At 41.7% G+C, this 14,744-nt stretch overlaps 1 protein-coding gene across 5 annotated transcripts in view; it reads left to right on the forward strand.

Moving 5' to 3' along the window:
- Nucleotides 1-14,744, forward strand: part of DIS3L2 (DIS3 like 3'-5' exoribonuclease 2) — a 378,450-nt gene that overhangs the window by 51,208 nt on the left and 312,498 nt on the right. For 4 of the 5 annotated variants that reach the window (XR_008546725.2, XM_063790857.1, XM_016950702.4 and 1 more), the window contains exons 2-3: nt 6,985-7,129; nt 7,665-7,822. Coding sequence is in view for 4 of the 5 variants with exons in the window: in XM_063790857.1 (XP_063646927.1) it covers nt 7,078-7,129; nt 7,665-7,822 (210 nt within the window). In the remaining variant the exon portion in view is untranslated. Of the gene's footprint in view, nt 1-6,984; nt 7,130-7,664; nt 7,823-10,505; nt 11,648-14,744 lie in introns of those variants that run through there. The other variant, XM_016950703.3, reaches the window with a different exon arrangement.

Raw genomic sequence — 14,744 nt, forward strand, 5'->3', positions numbered from 1 at the left:
TCTCTATTTTCTGGAAGAGTTGTAAAGGATTTGATGATATTTTTTTCTTTTGATGTTTGGTAGAATACACCAGTGAAGACATTTGAGCCTGAAGTTTTCTTTATTGGAAGATTTTAAATTAATAATTCTATTTATTTACTTGTTATATGTCTATTCAGATTTTCTACTACTTTTTTTTTGGAGACAGGGTCTCACTCTGTCACTTGGGCTGGAGTTAGTGATGTAATCACAGCTCACGCTCACTACAGCTTTGATCTCCCAGGCTTAGGTGATCTTCCCACCTCAGCCACCAGAGTAGCTGGGACTACAGGTGTATGCCACCATGTCCATCTAATTTTTTGTACTTTTTTTTTTTTTTTTAATAGGGTTGGGGTTTTGCCATATTGCTGTGGCTGTTCTCAAACTCCTGGGTTCAAGCAATCTGCCTGTCTTGGCCTCTGAAAGTGCTGGGATTACAGGTGTGAGCCACCACATCTGGCCAAATTTTCTCTTTTTGACAGTTTTAGTAATTTTTATTTCTGGGAATTTGTCCATTTTTTTTCTAAGTTTATTGTATTTCTTTATAATCCTTTTAATTTCTGTAAGGTTTATAGAGATGTCCTCTCTTTCATTTCTATTCTGTGGACACCCTGTGGAGGTAGAAAATAACCCTTCCAATTAACAGGTAGGATGTCTATGCTGGAAGCACTCCACATGCCAACAAAATTTGAGAGAAATTTTATTATTCACCCAAGAGACTTCTGGGGATGGTAGGGTTAGTATAAAGTGGGTCTGGCCTGCCTTGAGTTAGACAGAGGGAGCGGGTTATGCCTTTATAATGGCTAGGGTGCTGGGGAGTTCCCATGTGCAGGCTGAGGATCGGCAAAACTTGAATTTTCCCCCGGCGCCAAAGGCAAGGCACATGTGGACTTTCTTATTAGCCTGATCAGTTGTGGGTTCAAAAGGGGAGAAGTGAGGTGAGGCTTAACATAAGTCAGTGGTCAGACATCAAAAATTTTAAAAATGGAGTGAGACTCCTTATTACAATTCTTGACGTTGGAATTAAAAGAAAATTTCCTTGTTCTTTCTTTTCTTCAGATTGTATAACGTTAATTCATCTACCTTCAAATTTATTGGTTATTTCTTCTGCCAGCTTAATTCTCCTCTTGAGCTTCTCTAGTGAATTTTTCATTTCAGTTGTTGTCTTTCCACTTGAAATTTCCATTTGACTCTTTTTTATAATTTCTCTTTGTTAATATTCTGTTTGCTGAGTCATTGTCATCATAGTTTATTTTAAAAGTGTCTTCTTTTAGTTCTTTGAACATATTTATAATAGCTGCTTTGAAGTCCTATTGTCTAACTTCAAAATCTAGGCTCCCTTAGAGATAGCTTTTATTGAAACTTGTCCCCTTCCATGTATGGGTCATGCTTTTCTGATTCTTTGCATATCTTATGAAAACTGGATATTTCTGATAATATATTCTGTATTCTGATTTCCTTCTCCCCAGAGTTAGAGGTGGTTGCTCTTTTTGTTTGTTTAGTGACTTGGCTGGACTAATTAATTCCATGGAGTCTGTTTCTCCATGGAGTGTGTGTGTGTGACTGCTGATGTCTCTGCTTAGCTCATCCTTTCTTGTTTTTATTTTTCAGTATGGCTGTCAAGTATTTGCCTCCTGGGTCAGCGTATCTTAGTGGTCAGCCTATGATTGGTCAGAGGTTGTGTTTAAATTCCTTGAAACAACGAGCTTCCCTTTGTCATTGGTTTTTGTGAGGCTTGGAGAATGCATTCAAAGTTCAGAAAGTCTGCCTGGGTTTTACTTTCTCCATTTGCAAGGCCTCATCTTTTTCCAGGAATGAGCAGCTTGCTGTGGCCCTAACATTTCTTTCCTTCATGTTTGCAGTCTTGTGCATGTGGACAGTCTTCCAGACCAGCAGGAAAAAATAGATTTTTATCAAGGCCCAGTCTGGCTGTCTCATTCCTTAGTCTCCACGTTGGTCTGCTGATCTGTTGCTTGCGCTGACTGGCATTGCAAACTCAAGTTAGCTGTAATATTGGCTTTCCCTCCTTTTTTGCCCTTGAAATCACTTTTTGACAACACCTATGGGCATGGAATTCTTCTCCAAATTAATTTAGCCCCCTCTGGCAGTGGAGCTTCCTGTCATCACAGCTTGTCCTACCCTGGTAGCTTCTGTACCAAGGAATTGGGAGCGAGTGTGGGATGATAGGAGCCCCAGGCTAAAACACCACACTCTTCACTGTTCTTACCAAGATTCAGTAGATTTTCTTGGACCAGCACTTCTCAAATTTGTTGTAATGTTTTTGATCAATATGAAGATCTTTAAATAGTTTTAGCAATGTCAGTTTTATTGTTGCTTTAGGGGTTAATATTTGTCAAACTCCTCATTCAACCGTCTGGATATCCTTTCCCCTGCCCCCTCCCTTTCTCTCTATCTTTCATCTCTGTGTGTCTCCCTGTCTCTGTCTCTCATTTTTGAACATTTAAATTTTATTCAAACTGAAATTTATTTTGGAATATGTTATGAAGTAGGGATGTATTGGTTTTTTTTTAAAATGGTATTAAGTAGTGTCTTAATACTACTTGTTGATTAATCCATGTACTTCTTACTGATTTGTAATATAAATGGTTTATTTTTCTGATCTCATTGAGATTTATTTTAATTTTGCCCTCTTTTTTTTTTCTTAATCAATAGTCATCTTTTGCTTGTTTTTCCCATCTTTTGCTTTCCATTGGCTCATCTTTTTCTCTCTCTAAACCTGTCTTTGGACTTTATCTCTTTGAGTTTCCTTCGCTATTCGGCTTCATACATTCCATTTGCTCTGATACTCATAAGTACTAAGGCTAGGCTAAGACAAGTGAGATGCGTAAGGCACAAAAATTCTAGGAAGCTCTCACTCCTGGGTCCTGCAAGTGTGGGATTAGTACTCATAGAACTTTGCGTTTTCAAATTTTGCACCGTAAGTGCCTGGCTTGCCCCATTGTAGTCCTGGCCCTGCTACTCATGCTTCTCACTAGTATATATTTGTTGTAACCTGACTTCTGTCCCAAATAGGCTTCATTTATTCCAATTTTTGAGCCTTTGCTATGTACTCTGCATTGTGCTAGGTTTTGGGGAATACAAAGGTTCTCAAGACACCGTTTATTTCACCCAGAAGCCTTCTTCAGATTTGCCCTTAGTGAGGTCTAGTGCCTTTTCCCCATTCCTCATCCTTCCTGCCTTCTTGTACCATGTGACATTATTGACCGCTATTGCCTGTTCATCCTAATGTCAGCCCAGCTCTTAAGAATGTATAACTATTTCCATGGTAGGACACCTTTTCTAGGGACCAGTGGGCTGTTGGGCAGTGTATCAGTGGCCCTCATTCTGGAAGTTAGTAAGGATTGGAAACTGGCCCGTGCTTTCAATGTGTCAGGGTAGGAGTGCCCAGGGACTTGTTCAGGCTTAATGGGCCTTTATAACTATGTCACAGGGAATAGAAGATTTCTTGTTTGTTCATTTTCTTTCTTTTTTTTTTTTTTGAGAAGGAGTTTTGTTCTTGTTGCCCAGGCTGGAGAGCAATGGCACAATCTCAGCTCACTGCAACCTCTGCCTCCCAGGTTCAAGCAATTCTCCACCTTAGCCTCCTAAGTAGCTGGGATTACAGGCGTGCACCACCACGCATACTAATTTTGTGTTTTTTTAGTAGAGACAGGGTTTCTCTATGTTGGTCAGGCTGGTCTTGAACTCCCGACCACAGGTGATCTGCCCGCCTTGGCCTCCCAAAGTGCTGGGATTACAGGCGTGAGCCACTGTGCCTGCCTGTTTGTTCATTTTTCTTTTTTGAGACAGAGTCTCACTCTGTTGCCCAGGCTGGAGTGCACAGTCTCGGCTCACTGCAACCTCTGCCTCCTGGGTTCAAGCAATTCTTGTGCCTCAGCCTCCTGAGTAGTTGGGATTACAGGCGCATGCCACCTCGCCCAGCTAATTTTTTGTATTTCTAGTAGACACCGGGTTTCGCCATGTTGCCCAGTCTGGTCTTGAACTCCTGAGCTCAGGCAGTCTGCCCGCCTTGGCCTCCCAAAGTGTTAGGACTACAGGTGTGAGCCACGATGCCCAGCCATTGTTTGTTCATTTTCTACTTAGCATTTTATATATTCAGAATCTTTCCATCTCCTTCTAGTGCTTTGGTACCCAAATGTGGCCTTTACTGCCTGCCTAGCTGTCCAGCTTATTCTTGCCAATTTTGTTTTCTCAGTCCTGCGTTCTTCCCCCATTCTTTGCTGACTTGTTTTTAATGTAGTTTCCCGGTATGACCCTGCTCTGCTTAGTGTTCTCATTGCTTGTTCATGAAAACAAAAACTCATCCATTCATTTATGGAGCAGCTTTTGAGCACCTATTCTATCCTAGGTGCTGTGGGAGCCGCCAGAGTTACAATGACAAACCCAATCAAACATTCCTTGTCTCCCTGAGCTAAAGAGACAAGTTAGGTGTTACTCACACAAACTGGGATAACTGCTGTGAAGGAAAGATACAGATGCAGCTGATCTAGGGACACTGGAATTGAAATCTGTCCCCTCGTCTCACTTACCTGGCAGTAACTCCCCTTCATTTTGAACTTTTGCCTGAATCAGGATTGACATGTAGTGCCCCATTTTCAATTCCAGCACTTGTTTTTGGGTTGTTGGCAGTTTGCTCTCGACTCCTTGCCCCAACCAAGGCTGCCGCGTTTGTTTTCTTAGTCACTAGTGGTAGCATACCCTGATCATGGATCTGTCCTCACTTGGGAGCTCTTTTCTCTTTTTTTTCTTAATGCCTGCCTCTGTTGATTCTTTTCCTACATCTTCATTAGCTTCTTTGTTATATTTTATACTTCTTTACATTTCCTAAAAGTTGCCCTAACCCAGATTTTGTCAGGGTAAGAGTGCCCAGGACTTCTACAGGGTTAATAGGCCTTCACAATGATGTCACGGGGAAGGGAATGTTGCTTGTTCGTTCCTTGTCCTATGCCCTCCTCTGTAGCTGCGTACCCTTTCTTGGCAATCTTATCCATTCTTGAACACTCCGTGTTACCATCTTTATGCAAATGACTGGCTAACTTCTCTCTCTCTTTTACTCCCGTTTTCAAGTATTTGGTGGATTGCCCCATGTGGAGGCATATAATACTCCAAGTAGAATTCATCATCTTCTCTAACTTTACCAACTCCCAGTCTCCTACCTAGAAATCTCACACAACCACTCCCACCTTGCTCACTTCCAGACATGCCTCGTTGCTAGATGGTGCCACTTTGTCCTGTGTAATACCATGGTAAGGGCCTCTTCTTTTCAGTGTCCTGAACTCAAGTTCGGGTCTTCCTTTCCTTTCACCTGTCTGTCCTGATTTTCTCCTAAGATGCATCTGCTGCTAGTATCTGTCAACTCCAGATGACTCTGAGTCCTGTACCAGGTTAATTTTTCCTGAAACAATTCTAATCTGTTGTTTTTCTCTTCTGCTCATTCATGCTTTGAAAACTCCCTAGTGCTTTTGAAAAACTGGCCTAGTTTTTTAGACCTTCCAACTTGTTTTAATTTCCTTGCCACTGCCTCCCTTCATATAGGCTGGACTCTATCCAAATGGAATTAATTTTGCGAGAACTCGCCTGTATTTTCTGTTTGCGCCTCTATTTTTATTTCCTTTTGCCAATAGTATGCTTTCCTCACACTCTTAGTTCTTTAAAATCTCTCCTAAAGTACTCTCAGGTTTCCTGACCTGGAGATACTCTTTCTCTCCTATCATCTGTACATTTATCCACGTTTTAAAAAAACATAGTGCTTACCACTTATCCTTCATTCTGTCTAGTGTAGTGCCCTGAAGAAATATGTGTGAAATTAACGAGTGGATAAAAGCATTTCTGTATTAAGCCCTCAGACAGTCTTGACTCCTTCATCTGCCTTTCCCATTCCCTTGCTGTTTATATAAGGCCATCTCTTTCTCTCCCTTCTTTCAACTGGATTGGCTTTATCTGTGAATCTCTTTATCTTTCCCTAAGTGGCCTATTATCCTTTGTCTCCATTGCTTTTCTTCTGCTGAGTTAGTATTAATTTCAATTTAAAGAGAAATTACATCATTTTGGTGAAGGACGTGTGTGGGAAATATAGAGAAAATGGAAGCTAGTGTTCAGAATGACATCTTGATTCATTTTGTGGGAACTCAGGCTGCCCACAAAAATTTCAAATATAGACTTGACTCCTGGGCTGGTGGCCAGCAGAGACTAGAAAGTAGAAGTTGTGATGACATGTTCAGCATCCAGGTGGAAGGCCAGGGGCCAGCTGCAGGGCCCCACATTCCAGCCTGCTGATCCTGGCAGCTGCTCTTATATTCCTTAGATACAGCTGTTTGAGCTTCTGATGAGACAGCTGGTTTGAGGTGATGGTAGGTAAGAGTAGGGGAAGAGACGTCTAATTACAGTATTGCCGTGTTTTGAAAGTATGTGAATCATCTGGGGCTCCCTGTATAGTTTGGGACGTCAAGTTGTGACAATGAATTAGGTTTTGTTGGTGGATTCTAAGGAATTGACTTACTTGGTTTCATAGAGGTATATCATTTGTCCGGAGTTGGACTTAGTAAATGCCACATATTGAGCCCCAGTTTAGTACCTATTCCATTACAGCTTTTAGATTCTAGATCTTTATTATCACTTTTCAAAACTATATTTCTTTATATTTTTGTGCATTTCACAAGCTGAATAGAACCGCAGGATTCCTTATTTTTCACATCATTGCCCCATTTGTGGAGATGTTTAGTTGAAGTGGCCCAAAGAAGCAGTCTAGTGGTACCTGTGAGGGTGAAGGCCTTGAAAAGAAACTTGAGACAGATGGTGTGCTTGACTAACTGCCCCAGAGAATGTGATGCCAGAACCCAGGAGGGGCACCATGTTGCCTTTGCCATTGAACTACTAAATTTCTGAGAGGACAGAGGAGGCTACAGCTTAACCGCTCTCCAATTACCAATCTCTTCTTGGTTTCAGCGAATGACAACAGAGCTGCTCAAGGCGGGAACTCTGAGCTAAGCAGTGGAGGTTTCTCTGGATCTGGAGAGAAGAGTGACCTTGGAGCCAATAATGAGCCATCCTGACTACAGAATGAACCTCCGGCCCCTGGGGACCCCCAGAGGTAGTAAAAGGAAAATGGAGTCTGCCTGAATAACTGGAGAACTGAAATGAAAGTGGAATGGGTGTGAAGTGGAGGGTGTCTTTTAGGACTGAGGGCTACTATAATTCTTTTAGTGACCTGTTAAGTATTCTGTGTGATTTATTCTAGAATTAGATGTGGTTTCTTGCTGTCTTAATTTATTGTTGTATTAAGTACAGCTGTTTAATTTCCTCTAGAAAAGTGGCAATCTTTTAGTAATTTCTATTTTCAAAAAGTTTGTGTGTCTGTAAATAGCAAAGAATACTGAACTCATTATTCAGATTATGTTCCATGCGTGTTGTTGTGCTGATTTAAAACTCAAGTCTCATCTGTGTATATTTTATTCATGTTTTCTTAGCCACTGTTTCCTTTTTGTTATTGTCAAAAATCACCATCAGGGAGTTTCAGTCTCTTTGTTGGTCTCTTTAAATAATAATTGTAAAAAGGTATAATATCTCCAGTTTTAAAAATACACAGATGTTTGAGGAAAGAGTTGATTGCTGCCTCCTGTTTCTAGGTGTGTCTGCTGTGGCTGGTCCACATGACATTGGTGCTTCGCCAGGTGACAAAAAGTCAAAGAACAGGTCCACACGAGGGAAGAAAAAGAGCATATTTGAAACTTACATGTCCAAGGAGGATGTTTCGGAAGGCTTGAAGAGAGGAACACTCATCCAGGTGCTTAAAATCTACTGGAAGGCTATTCTCTGAATATGTAGAATCCAAAACAATCTATTAAACTGTTTCCTGTTCTGTGCTATATGCTTTCAGAGAGACGATGATGTAACAGGTGCAGGGCTGTTATGATGGCATAACAGAGATGATGAGGTAACAGATTCTTCTTAGAACTACAGTACATTTAGAGGTAATAAGCACCACAAGACAGGAACAGGAAAAGTGCTCTGAGATTTGAGAGGAGGGAACCACTATTTCCCATTAGGATTGTCTAGAGATGCTTTATTGGAAGTGACATGTTTGAGCCAGGCCATGGATTGGTGCAGTTTGAATAAGTGAAGATAAGAGAGAGCTTTACAAATGTAGGGACCAGTGTGAGCTACTACAATAGAAGTGAGAAATTGGGTTTGGATATACGAAACATTGAATAGTTCAGTTTTTCTGGAGCATGTGGATGCTGAACGACGGAGAAAAATGGATGAGGTTGGAAAGGAAGCAGTAAACAACAATAGACAGTATTTGTTGAGTGTTTTATACTTTACAAACTATGTTTACAAGCTAGTTCAGTGGTTTGGCTGAACAAATGTTTATGGAGCATCCATTGTGAGCCAGGAACAGTTATGGTTAGAATAAGTGTGCAGCATGGGTGCCTTTGACATGGAGGTAGACAAGATTGCCTTGCTGTACTTCAGCTTGCAGCCCAGTGGTGGGAGGCAGTCATGTGAACAGATGATTTGGGGATAAAATGGCAAGTGCTCAGATAAAAGGGTGACCAGGGTATATGGCAAAATATTGGGGGGAAATGGGGAAACTGTGTAGGCTGAGGTTCTGGAGAGGCTTCCTGGAGTTGGTGACCCTCGTGGTAGGTATTGAGGGTCTAGTTTGGGCCTATCAGATGAGTGATATGTGTGTGGGAGGTATGGAGAGGCAGTGGTGCTAACGAAAACATGAACTTGTGAAACAACATGGAGTATGGCAGCTTAGGCCTCCTTGGGCGTAAACTATCAGGCAGGTAGTAGGCTGGGGAGGGAGGCAGGGCCACATATTCTGTGAATTAAGTCTATTTCATAATACTTTCATTAGTATAGAAATATTGCCATGTGCTACCTGGCTCACTTGAAAATGCTGTGTTCCATTTTCTCTTATTCTGAGAGCCCAGCTTCTGTATTTGTGTTTTTGGCTGAAGATCTAACCAATTTACAGATGCTGTCATCTTCTCTTCCTTTTTGTCCCCTCCCTCCCTCCCTCTCTCCCTCTCTCCCTCCCTCCCTCCCTCCCTCCCTCCCTTCCTTCCTTCCTTCCTTCCTTCCTTCACCTTTCTTTACCTTTCTGTATTTATCTGTGGTCAAGTGCACACGTGCACAAGAAAGAAGAAAGAAAACTGTCTTTTAAAAAATGAGTTGGTTTTTCTGATTCTTGGAGTACTCTTGGTGGTTTTAATTTATTATTTATTTATTTATTTTTTGAGAAAGTCTCACTCTGTTGCCCAGGCTGGAGTGCAGTACAATCTTGGCTCACTGCAGCCTCTGCCTCCTGGATTCAAGCGATTCTTGTGCCTCAGCCTCCCAAGTAGCTAGGATTACAGAAGGTAAAAATTAGTCATGCCATCATGCCTGGCTGATTTTTGTATTTTTAGTAGAGATGGGGTTTCACCATGTTGGCCAGGCTGGTCTTCAACTCCTGACCTCAAGTGATCCTCCTGCCTTAGCCTCCCAAAGTGCTGGGATTACAGGCATGAGCCACCACACCCAGCCCTATTGGTGTTTCTTTTTTTTAAAGCTTTCCCTGGATTTATTTGACAAGGCCTCTCTTAGGAGAGATGAAGCTGCATTTGGATGTTAGTCCATTCATTAATCCATTCATTTGCTCTTCATTGTTCAGCCCATATCCCAAACACCATTTTATCTGTAAGTTTCTTGGCCCTTCTCTTGTTTCACATAGGAGGACCCATTGTGCCTTTCCATTCTTATCCTCCTGCACTCTCCTCCAGGAACACTCTCCTCCATTCACCCTGAGCCTTCCAGTCTTTTCCTCTAAAAACTGTTCTCCTTGATGTCTCTGTGACTTTGTGCATGCTGTTCCTGGTGCTTGGAATGCTTTCTCCTGCTGTCTTGATGTAATGGTGCTTACCTTTTAAGTCCCTGCCTAAATGTTACCCACTTTGAGAAGCCTCATTTTAATTCTCCAAGTAGAGTTGGCTGTTAGTGTTTTCCTGTAGTTGACTTTTTTGTTTTCCCTTTATTCTAAACTTACCATCATTTCTTGGCTTTTATGTTTCCCCCAAATAGACTGTTCATGTCCTTGATGGCAGGGTCATGTCTTGTTCCAGAAGTTAGCTCAGTGCCTGGCATTTGACTGTTGCTTAATACATTTATATTGAATAAATATTTACTTACTGACTGAATAAAGGATCCAGATACTGTCTTTTGAAGAAGAGTTGGGGGAACTTCAGTTGTTAGAACTTGAAAGAAAACTAGCCTAGAATTTTGGTTATAGAATTATACCTGTCTAGAGATAAGGAGAGGACAGCGTTCTGCAGTGGTATTAGCTTCAGCTCCCTTTTAGTTTTTGCTTTTGAAGCAATTCATTGCTGATACTCAAACAAAACAAAACAAAAATCTGATCAATATAACAACTCTAATTCCCAGGAGTTTGTAAGTGATTCCTTCTGGCCTGTGACATCATGGGACTCTGCAGCCAGGGCCTCCCCCCCAACATATGAGAACAGTTGTTCTTTGCAGATGGGAAAAGGAATGGGTTCCAGATATGAGGTCACCGTGTGAAATATACAACACTGTAAATAAGATTTTCATAGGCAGAGAAACAGAGTCCATCTGCTGCTTGATATAAACTTTATGTGTGCAAGCCTTGCGGGGTAAGGTAAAAGGCCAGACAAGAAAGGATGTTTTAATGCTGATGGAGAAAATTAAGTGTATTAGAGATACTTAGAAACTTTTGTTAACTTTAGTATTCAAACTCATCTCTTTTGACCTCTTTTTTTTCTCCCTATCCAGAGAAGAAACTTTTATCGAGAGATTGTAGGGGGATTTAAAAAAAAACAGGAGTAGAGTATTTTTATTTTGTTTTCAATACCTTAACTAATACTTTGACATTTCATTAGTATTTTTTCCTATGTGGGGAGGAGACTACAGTCTCCTCTTTCCAGTGTTTGAAACAGCAATAACAGTAACACATGATCATGTACATGTAGTTTTGAAGTTTAAAAAAAAATAAATTCTCACATCAAAAAATGTATTTCATTTCTCTCTTCATAGGTAGAGTACTGAGAGGTTGTTATAGGAGATGTTGGGAGAGATTAGAGTAGGGGATAGACAAGCCTGGAAGGGGCTCCAGTTTAGGGTGATGATCAAGGTGACATGGGTATGAACATGGCAGAATTGGCTGTTTCAGATCCCAAAAGATGCTTTGGCTAAACGAAGTTCAGGCTAAGCCTCCAGAGCTGTCTTAGTCATGATGTCGGAGTTCCTCTTAGAATAGAATATTGGTGTGAAGTTGTTATTGGCTCTCTGAAAAATCCTAGTCCAGGAAGATAGAGGACAGGATGAACTAGTTTCTAGGACCTTCACCATTTGTTAAGAGTGAAATCAAGCAGGGTGTGGTGGCTCACGCCTGTAATCCCAGCACTTTAGAAGGCTAGGGTGGGAAGATTGCTTGAGGCCAGAAGTTTAAGACCAGTCTGGGCAACATAGTGAGACTTCATCTGTACAAAATAAAAGTCAGCCAGGCATGGTGATGTGCACCTGTATTCCTAGCTACTGGGAAGGCTGAGGCAGGAGGATCGCTTGAGTCCTGGAGTTGGAGGCTATGGTAAGTCATGATCATGCCATTGTGCTCCAGCCTGGGCAACAGAGTGAGACCCTGTCTCTCTCTCTTTTTTTTTTTTTTTAAAAAGAGTAAAATCAGCTGGAGAATACTTGGGGATGAATTAAAGATGAGGGGAATAGATGTGATGTTACAGTGGAATGCCCAGTCACTTAGAAGGGAGAGATGATATTCATAACATTAATACTGGGGGTGATGAGAGAACTTTAGCTCTGCAGGCATTAATTAATTAATTACTGCAACAAGTGTTTCTTGACTTCTTACTCAGTGCCAAGCATATACCAGTGAGCAAGTTAGGCAAGTCACTGGGGAGGTAAGGAAAAACAACTAAAGAAAAAGAGAAGAAATTATAGACTGATCATTGCTAATAAAGAAATGGGAAGGGTGAGAGAGAATAATTAGAGAGAGCCTCTTTAGTAGGGTCGTTAGGGAAAGCCTCTGTGAGATGATCTGTGGGTTATCTGAGATGAGAATGAATCAGCCAATTGAAGAATTAGGAGAAGAACATAGGTGGATAGCTCAGCTAGTAGAACAGCAGCAAGCAGAAGAAGGCTTGGTGTTTCTGAGAAATGAGAAGGAAGCCTGTTGGAACATTGTGAGCAAAGGGAGTTATATTATGGGACAAGTGGAGAGTTAGGCAGCAGCCAAGTCATGTAGGATCTCTAGGCTATGCTGGAGAATTGGATTTTGTTCAAAGAGCAGCAGGAAGTCACTGAAGGCTCTTAAGCAGGGGAAGAAAATAATCTGTTTCATGCTTTGAACATACCTCTCTGGGAATTGTGAGATGAATAGAGTGGAAGCTGAGAGGCCACTCAGGAAGGTATCAAAGTAAACCAGGTCAGAAAACATGGAGATGGGAACAAGAAAGTGGCAGTAAAGATGGAGAGGAGTGGATGGATGGATGGATGTAGGGCTAGAACTGATGTGACATGGTGATGGATGAGATATGGAAGGTGAGGCAGAGGGAGGCATCCCTGATGCTTGCTGAGTTTTCGAATTGAGCAGCTGGCTGGATGATGTTGCCATTAACCAAGACAGAGAAAAGCAAGGGTTGGAATGTGGTGCTGAGTTTTTGGGCAAGAGGGATAGCTGGCATACATGAGTGAAGAGGCCCTGGTGGTGACCGTGGCAAACAGAGAGAGAGGCTGTTCACAGTAGTTGAGAGCATGGAGTCTGGAGCCAGATTGTCTGGCCTTGAATGTGATGTGAAAGCGGGCAATTTTCTTAACCTCTCAGTGCCTCAGTTTCCTCATCTGTAAAAGCAAGGATAATAGTATCTACCTCATAGGGTTGTTGTGAGGGTTAAATTAGCTGATCGATATAAAGCTCTTCAAAGAGTGTGTGGCATGTCGTATGCCTGCATAAGTGGCACTTGAGTTTTGTTTTTATTACTATAAGAGGAGCGTCTGTTATTCAGGTTAGGTGGTTGCTGTCATTTGGAGAACCCTGTCCAAAGCTGTTAGATCTTATGATTTTTCAAGAATATCTGGAAATACGTATTTTATGTGTGTGAAATTTCTCAGTTTTAAGGACTCTCAAACAAGCCAAATACAGTATGTTTGTGATTGCCAGTTAGACTGATTTAGCCCAGTTGTGTGGTGTTTTTCTATGGTACTGTTTAGCTCCTGGGGTATAGGAAGGGAGAAAGCAGATAGCTGGAGTTAGTTGAGAGTAGAGAATCAAGGGTAAAATCTTCAAGGTCTTTTGCTGGTTGAGTATCAGAGTAAGAGGTTTGTTCAGGATTTGCAACGTTAATAGATAATGATAGGCCATGGCAATTAGGTGGCTAGAGAAGGGAGTAAACAGTGGGAGGACAATGAATGGTGACAATGTGGTCACAGCTTTGGGTTGGAGATCTTAGTGAAATTGAAGAGTTGTTGAAGTGGGGTTTCTACCATAAGTAGACAGAAGATTGCCATCGGAAAGTGCGATATTTGAATTTTTTTTTTTTTTTTGAGGTAGTGTCATTAGCAGTGCTGACGGGATCCAGGCTGTGAACATGGGAGAGAGTAGGTGGGTTAGGGGAGCAAATGGTAGTTAGAGTGACAGGCTAGGGTTGCTTGGTCTTCAACATGGATGTGAAGTCCCAAAAATATATATAGTAGTGAGGATAGAGAGGAAGGCAGTGAACTGCTAGTCAAAATGTTAGTGAATTGGAGCTTTGACCCACCCGTAAATTTGAGGATGACAGCACCAAAGAGGTGCTAATGATATGAACTTTAAAGGATCTGGGATTTTTGAAAGAGAATGGAGGAAAGAATACTTTTAAAGTCATGATGGGGAAGCAAAGAGACCTTCCTCCCCTGGTCCCTGAGATACATGGGTTATGAGAGATAAAATAGACTCCCTCTGAGAGCACTCGAGAGAAGCAATCACTTCAGGGAACAGCCAGGTTTCAATTAAGGTGAAGAATCAGGAGCATCTGGAGAAGAGATGGGGGCTATGGGATCCTCACTGATCAAGTTTCAGGCCTAGGGAAGTGCTTTAGGAAGAAGACAGGAGATGGGCAATTGGGTCAGGTTAGGGGATGGCTATAGAAATGAAAGCCTTGGACTTTGTAGGTGAGTTAAGACAAGAGATCTGTGGGAAGTATCCTTTAGTTAAATGACCATTTGTTTTTGACAGACTTAAATGCCAGCTGCTTCTCTCAGGCTATAGGAACAACTCTGGTCTGCTGCGGAGCTCTGTGGGAGTTTCTGCTTTCTTAGTGTGATCTGCATTCCCTCAAGGGCTCTGTTTCCGAGGTCCGGTTCTTCAGAGTTATGCTCCAGTCAAATTTGCAAATGCTGTTGTGGAACCAGGTTTCTATTCTTCTTTGTGTGCTTTTGTATATATTGGGAAGTTTGGGATAGAGAATCAAGGGTAAAATCTTCAAGGTCTTCTTAACATCTTTTCTTTTAAATAGAGCCTGGATGCAGCCCTGAGCAACCTGTCTCTTTTCCCTGGGCCCAGCCTGGCCTGTCTGAGTGCCCTGCAATTAAAGGCATTTTCAAAGCTAGAGGCATTCTGATCTCTGTACTTGTTCATATGCTAACCATTCTTTGAGCGACAAGGGATGATAGAAGAATAGGAATTGAAAAAA

The sequence above is a fragment of the Pan troglodytes genome, chromosome 13 (genome assembly GCF_028858775.2).
Source record: "Pan troglodytes isolate AG18354 chromosome 13, NHGRI_mPanTro3-v2.0_pri, whole genome shotgun sequence".
Lineage (NCBI taxonomy): Eukaryota > Metazoa > Chordata > Mammalia > Primates > Hominidae > Pan > Pan troglodytes.